At 44.5% G+C, this 8,061-nt stretch overlaps 1 protein-coding gene across 1 annotated transcript; it reads left to right on the top strand.

Moving 5' to 3' along the window:
* Positions 1 to 4,037: 4,037 nt before the first annotated feature.
* LOC142917252 (uncharacterized) lies at positions 4,038 to 5,177 on the top strand (the record flags this gene model as incomplete). The annotated part of the gene is made up of 2 exons (XM_076061869.1): positions 4,038 to 4,924; positions 5,090 to 5,177. Coding segments are annotated over exons 1-2 (975 nt in total), but the record flags the coding sequence as incomplete, so codon positions are not given.
* Positions 5,178 to 8,061: the final 2,884 nt, after the last annotated feature.

Genomic DNA, 8,061 nt, shown 5'->3' with positions numbered 1-8,061 from the left:
AAGAAGGACCCTCTTGAGGAGCCTTTCAAAACCATCACTTTACCCTACATTGCGGGGATCACAAAAAATATCTCCAAAATCTTGAATATACACAAGATCCAGGTCCGTTTCAACACATTACATAAAATCCGTGATCTAGTTCCGTCTGTAAAAGATGTGATTCCGGACATACAGTACCCTGGCGTCTATAAACTAAGTTGCCTTTGTGGTAGTAGTTACATTGGAGAAACCAAACGACATGTCTCGGACCGCATTCGTGAACACGTAGCAGACCTAAAACACGGTAGGACCAACACCTCGGCCGTGGCAGATCACTGTTATAATTCAGTAGGCTCACATGACATTGACTTCTCCAAGACGGAGGTTCTTTGCAAACCATCTGGCTACCATGAGAGATTCGTTCATGAGGCTATCCACATATACAAGCACAGAGACAATTTCAACCGAGAGGAAGGAATTCTGGCTTAGCAATCATTGGAAGGATTTGATAAACCATTTCGGGTCTTAATTGATTGTTCACGCTTACGGTGGCTTTCAGACAGCATACATTAATTTTAGTCCCCCCCCTCTTTTCAAAACATAGATGGACTCGTCCTTCTAAATAAACTGCCAAATCACTCTCCGTGGAGCTAACGTTAATAAATAAATAAATGCGAACCGCCACTTCTTTCAAATGTTTCTTGCCGTTGGTTTTCACACCTGATGATGACTGCTTGTGTTACAGTGGAAACATCGTGAGAATTTTATTGTTTTATATATTTATTTTATTTTATTGTTTCCCTTCAACGTGACTTTACCGAAAGAACCAAGAATATAATTCATTGTTTATTATGTTCGTGTTACATTTTAAACAGAAAATGTTTACGTTTGCGGGACCTCTTTGGCCCAGAATTAAAATGGTGACAGAGAAAGGGACGTGGCGTGAACACCTACACACACTCAGTGTACACACACACTCAGTGTACACACACACAGAGAAAAGGACGTGGCGTGAACACCTTCTGCCTATAAACAAACAGCAGCAGCAGCAGTGGCTGTGAAGGTGTTGATCTGACTGGTGTCAGAACATCAACATCAACAACCACCACCACCAGGGTGATGGGGGGTGGTGGTGAAGGGTGGTGCGGGGGTGGTGGGGGGTGGTGGAGGACTCCCCGGGTCTGCCAAGTGGTGGCCTGTGTCTGCGTGTGTACACACAGAGAGTGTACACATACAGAGTGTAAACAGTGTACACACACACAGTGTACACACACAGTGTACACACACACAGTGTGTACACACAGAGAGTGTACACATACAGAGTGTAAACACACGTCGTGAAAATTTTATTGGGTTATTTAATTTTATTCTCATTCTACGTGACTTTACCGAAATAACTAAAAAAGATGAACACACAGTGTAAACACAGTGCATACACACAGTGTACACACACAGTATACACACAGTGTACACAAACACAGTGTACACACACACAGTGTAAACACACAGTGTACACACACAGTTTACACACACAGTGTACACACACACAGTGCATACAGTGTACACACACACACTGTAAACACAGTGTACACACACAGAGTACACACACAGTGTACACACGCACACTGTATACACACAGTGTACACACACACAGTGTACACATACACAGTGTACACACACACACAGTGTATACACACAGTGTACACACAGTGTACACACACAGTGGACACTGTACACACACACAGTGTACACACACACACAGTGTACACACACACACAGTGTACACACACACACAGTGTACACACACACAGTGTAAACACACAGTGTACACACACACACAGTGTATACACAATAATGTCCACTTTGTTGTTGTAGCTGAGCCCACACACCCAAGGGAGGGAGCAATGGAAAATGAATCTAAATCAACTTAAACTCCAATTCCGCTCTGTGACGTCACCTCTCAGCATTACTTCATCGGCGTGAAACGCCAGGGGGAGGTGTACCTCGCTAGTGACGTCATGTCACCAAGGTATTCACCCCTCCCCCGCGCTGGTGACCATGACGTCACCTCCGCTTGGGTCACTGCCGATATCGTTCCAGTGCCAATCCTTATTTGGGCAAAGCTACGCCCAGTGACCGGCGGCTCATTAACATAATGTATCCGTTAAAGCCGTCGCGAGTTTATTGCAACGGGTTCAGCACTCACGACATATGGGCGCAACATTAACATAATTTATTCATTCAATAATTTAGTTACGGAGCCGCTCATTGTGGGAGGAGCGTGTCTCGTACCCCGGATGTGACGTCACGTTACATGCTTCTGTGTGACGTCACGAGCTAAACAGGAAGCTATCGCTTCCGGCACTGAAATCCGAGGTGAGAAATTCTCATTGCGATTGTGGTTGTTGTGGTGGTGGTTGTTGTGGTGGTTGTTGTTGTTTACCAAGGTAGAGCCTCGCTCTCTCGTAGGGATGTCAGTTGAGTAGCAGCGAGCATGGGAATCGATGTCCAGGTTGGAACTTTACAACGCGGGGCCTAGCCACGCAGGGCCTTGCCTCCTGCCATCGCCTGATTGCATTCACTTTAATTATCTGGCTTAAGTTTAATTTGTCTTCACCCGGCTCGCCACTTTGTAACTTTGTTTTATTGTAAATATTCACGCAGTTTTTATTTTCTTTTGTTAGCAGGCCAAGCCCGCTTGAGCTGCTATACCGCTGTTGTTATTAGAAGCGACCTGCCCACAACAACACAAGGTGAGGCTTTGTCAACGTGTGTGAATGTTTTGACTTAAAACTTTGGTTACTGCAGGAATTAATATTCTTGGTTCTTTCGGTAAAGTCACGTAGATAGAACATAAAATTAAAATAACAGTTAATATTTTTTTCTTTTTTACAATGAAGCAAAACACCCCACGACGTTTCTATGGCAACATTAATGTTGAAGATGCGAGGGCTTACAGGAATATTTATGACATTTGCCCTCTCATTGCGTGCCATGACAGTGCTGTTTGCACAGTCACACATAGTCACTGTAAGATGTTTTTCTTGGTCGTGTTTTTGTTTTTTTGCTTGTTGTGGTTGCACCCGATTCAAGAGCCGAATGGCTCACGGGACTATAACCAAAATAAATCAAACTGAAAATCAAAATACTGAAACCGCGTGATGAATTTGGGAAAGTTTTTCACTGCATCTCCAAATATATATAAAAGGCAAAGTTGTGATTTTGTGTGTTGTCTGTTCAAAATGTTTAGCGTACTTCGCGACATGCAACAAACTGGAAATTTGCCATGTGGGTACTTTCCAGACTGTACACCGTGCAAACATTATACAAATACACTTTTGTGTTTTTTAGGGGGGGAGGGGAGCTCAATAATGTATAGATTTTTTGGACGGCAAGTGAGCTGTGACGTCAAATCTGTCACGTGACCCTCGCATGTGGAAGAGGAACGCATTGTAGTGTAGCGGTTAGCGTTGTCTGTGTGTTTGTGTCTGTGTGTGTCTGTGTGTGTGTGTCTGTGTGTGTGTGTCTGTGTGTGTGTATCTGTGTGTGTCTGTGTGTCTCTGTGTGTGTGTGTCTGTGTGTGTGTGTGTGTCTGTGTGTGTCTGTATCTGTGTGTGTATGTGTGTCTGTGTGTGTGTGTCTGTGTGTGTCTGAGTGTCTGTGTGTGTATCTGTGTGTGTGTGTGGAAGAGTAACTCATTGTAGTGTAGCGGTTAGCGCTACGCTGCGCTACGAACCCGGCGACCCGAGTTCGATTCCCGCTCACGGCCACCACCGGTGACGATTACTTGAACCGCTTCTGGGCCTCCCCTAGGTCGACTCAGCCTCAAACGAGTAACTGCTGTGGTGTGAACATCGCCACTGGGGAGACAAAGGCGGCCGGACGTGGTGGATCCAAGTCCCGGGCGAAGCCGGGTAGTACAGCTAGTCATGAATACATGAATGAATATAGACGTGTAAGTCACGTGTGACTGTATATATTCATTCCTCCATGGCTCGATACTGACGTGTAGATGGTGTGGATATTCTTATTTTCTGTCTGCAGCTGACGCTGGTCTGATGGAGCAAAGGCAGTCAGCACAGCAGCTCGGTACGACAAGTCAACATTGCGACCGGCGTGCATACAGCACGGATCGGACGGGAAATTTGACACAGCACCAGAGAACTCGCAAAGGAGAGAAACCCTTCAAGTGCACTGTGTGTGACAAGGCATTTGCATGGCCATCAGTTCTTGAGACCCACCAGAGAACACACACAGGAGAGAAACCCTTCAAGTGCAGTGTGTGTGGGAAGACATTTTCAGATTCATCTGCTCTTAAAAAACACCAGAGAATACACACGGGAGAGAAACCTTTCAAGTGCAGTGTGTGTGGGATGGCATTTTCACGGTCATCTGCTGTTAAAACACACCAGAGAACACACACGGGAGAGAAACCTTTCAAGTGCAGTGTGTGTGGGAAGACATTTTCATATTCATTTGCTCTTAAAACACACCAGAGAACACACACGGGAGAGAAACCCTTCAGGTGCAGTGTGTGTGGGAAGACATTTTCAGATTCATCTGCTCTTAAAAAACACCAGAGAACACACACGGGAGAGAAACCTTTCAAGTGCAGTGTGTGTGGGAAGACATTTTCATATTCATTTGCTCTTAAAACACACCAGAGAACACACACGGGAGAGAAACCCTTCAGGTGCAGTGTGTGTGGGAAGGCATTTCCAGATTCATTTAATCTTCAAAGGCACCAGAGAACACACACGGGAGAGAAACCCTTCAAGTGCAGTGTGTGTGTCAAGGCATTTTCACAGTCATCTGCTCTTAAAAAACACCAGAGAACACACACGGGAGAGAAACCCTTCAGGTGCAGTGTGTGTGGGAAGGCATTTTCACGGTCATCTGCTCTTAAAACACACCAGAGAACACACACGGGAGAGAAACCCTTCAAGTGCAGTGTTTGTGGGAAGACATTTTCAGATTCATCTACTCTTAAAAACACCAGAGAACACACACAGGAGAGAAACCCTTCAGGTGCAGTGTGTGTGGGATGGCATTTTCACGGTCATCTGCTTTTAAAACACACCAGAGAACACACGGGAGAGAAACCCTTCAGGTGCAGTGTGTGTGGGAAGGCATTTCCAGATTCATTTAATCTTCAAAGGCACCAGAGAACACACACGGGAGAGAAACCCTTCAAGTGCAGTGTGTGTGTGAAGGCATTTTCACAGTCATCTGCTCTTAAAAAACACCAGAGAACACACACGGGAGAGAAACCCTTCAGGTGCAGTGTGTGTGGGAAGGCATTTTCACGGTCATCTGCTCTTAAAACACACCAGAGAACACACACGGGAGAGAAACCCTTCAAGTGCAGTGTGTGTGGGAAGACATTTTCAGATTCATCTATTCTTAAAAAACACCAGAGAACACACACGGGAGAGAAACCCTTCAGGTGCAGTGTGTGTGGGATGGCATTTTCACGGTCATCTGCTCTTAAAACACACCAGAGAACACACACGGGAGAGAAACCCTTCAGGTGCAGTGTGTGTGGGAAGGCATTTCCAGATTCATTTAATCTTCAAAGGCACTAGAGAACACACACGGGAGAGAAACCCTTCAAGTGCAGTGTGTGTGTGAAGGCATTTTCACAGTCATCTGCTCTTAAAAAACACCAGAGAACACACACGGGAGAGAAACCCTACAGGTGCAGTGTGTGTGGGAAGACATTTTCAGATTCATCTGCTCTTAAAAAACACCACAGAACACACACGGGAGAGAAACCCTTCAAGTGCAGTGTGTGTGGGAAGGCATTTCCAGATTCATATCATATTAAAACACACCAGAGAATGCACGCAGGAGAGAAACCCTTCAAGTGCAGTGTGTGCGGGAAGGCATTTGCACATTCATCAAATCTTCAAGTACACCAGAGTACACACATGGGAGAGAAACCCTTCAAGTGCAGTGTGTGCGGGAAGTCATTTGCACATTCATCAAATCTTCAAGTACACCAGAGAACACAGAAGCATCAGAAGATCCACAAGGAGTGTAGTCTGAAATCAGCTTGTGAAAGTCAAAGTGCCACCATGAGCCCATCCCTCATGAAACACGAACCAGAAGAAAATCCCAGCTTGGACACTTTTAAAGTTATCGAGGTGAAATATGAAGAAGTGATGGTGAAGAGGGAAGAAGTGATGAGCGAAGAAGTGAAGGTGAAATGTGAAGAAGTGATGGTGAAGAGGGAAGAAGTGAAGGTAAAATGTGAAGATGAAGATTCAACTCCAAAATGGGACCTTCATATCGATGGAGGCAACGTGAAGCAGGAGGAGAATTCTGACTGTGAGGCAGAGCGAGGCAACTCCCAGCAGTTTGTGGCAGTGGAGGTGTGGGTGGACTTCCTAGACAATACAAAGTCAAGTGGAGACCCGGTAGATGTGTAAGCCAGAGACGATGTTGCTACAATAGGTGCACCTTTGTCACAGGCCTTTAATGACAAGAACGTGAAGTTGAACACTCAGCTCCTAGGTTCAACCTGCAGAGTAAGAACGGCCAGTCTTTGTGGACCTGTGGGTTGGGTCAATCTCTGACCAGGAGCGAGAGCCAATAAGCTCCCAAGCATTCACGATGTTCTCATGATAATTGCTTTTACGCGGTGCTCGCTTAATCGCCTCGGCATCTCGGAGTTTCGTATCTCGTCTGAGACGCTCGAAGAGCATCCCCAAATAGCAGCTGCCCCTGTGTGGCACCGGGTGGTGGCCCTGCACCGGCCTGCATGTGGACAAGAGCCTGTCAGTAGGGGGCAATGATTGATGCGTCATCTAGGTTGTGTAGTTTGTCGGCAATCTTGATTCGAAGCTTTCGTGACTGCAGGAATCCATACTCTCTCGTTATTTCGGTAAAGTCATCACGTGGGTAGAAACATAACAGATAACGGCGTTTAGATCACAACACAAGCAATCGTCATCAGGTGGGACAACCACAGCAAGAAGAAGACGCTGAAGTAGGCGCCTACTTCAGCAGTTTTGTCTTCTTGCTGCTGTGGTTGTCCCACCTGATGACGATTGCTTGTGTTACGATCTAAACTCCGTGATCTATTATTTGTAGCTAATGTTTAGAATTTGCTACATTTTGACCCAGACGCCAGCATGCAATGGCCTACTCGTTTTGAATGACACTGCAATAGTTTGTTGTACATACACTGTTAAGCAGGAGTTGCGTATTTTTTAAATAGCTTCTTGTTAATACGATGTAACCTGATGCAGTATATTTCACTGCAGTAATTCAATTTTGTTAATATGCCTGTCAATAATTACGAATGAATACTTGTCTGTGCGTATTTTAAATGTTATTCTTTTATAAGGTGATGTTGATATCGAAAACTGACACATAGCTGGCATGCCATAAATAGGAAATTAACTCTGCTTATTCGAATCAATGTATTCATATATGTTGATAAACTGTTTCAAGCAGATTTTGTCTCTTAACGGCGACTACAGGGACCACGTGATTGTTTAAAAATGTCTTTGATTATAACTATAATTGCCTACAATTCGTCATGTGTAGCTTATTTAGACTACAATTTATTCACTACCCAAAATGTATTTACTTGAAAACATAGAGCTGATATTTGTAAGCAGTCTTTTTTATTTATACGTTTGAAAAAATATATTTGCACAAATTGAACTTGTTCAGATACAAGGTGAATTCACAAGGCTTTGTAAAAAATCCAATATTTCAGAATTTTGCCTTAACGGAGAATATTTTAAAAAATGTTGGTAACAATAAAGATTCAGAAATATATATTGTGCCGTGTCTACAATTTTATTGTAAAGTGGAATTGGTAAAAAAAAAATGTATTTGTACACGTATAGGCGTTGTGGTCCATAAGTCTGGTGACACAGAGGAATTGTGGTCCATAAGTCTGGTGACACAGAGGCATTGTGGTCCATAAGTCTGGTGACACACAAGTTTCATTTATTAGGTATAGCCCTGTGAGCCATGCGGCTCATAAGTCGGGTGCAACCGCAACAAACATAAGTCTGGTGACACAGAGGCGTTGTGGTCCATAAGTCTGGTGACAGAGGCGTTGTG

This window comes from Petromyzon marinus, unplaced genomic scaffold (genome assembly GCF_048934315.1).
Source record: "Petromyzon marinus isolate PM22_M1 ecotype Great Lakes invasive population unplaced genomic scaffold, UKy_Petmar_22M1.pri1.0 PM_G_Scaffold_44, whole genome shotgun sequence".
Lineage (NCBI taxonomy): Eukaryota > Metazoa > Chordata > Hyperoartia > Petromyzontiformes > Petromyzontidae > Petromyzon > Petromyzon marinus.
This window is presented reverse-complemented; position numbering and strand designations above follow the sequence as displayed.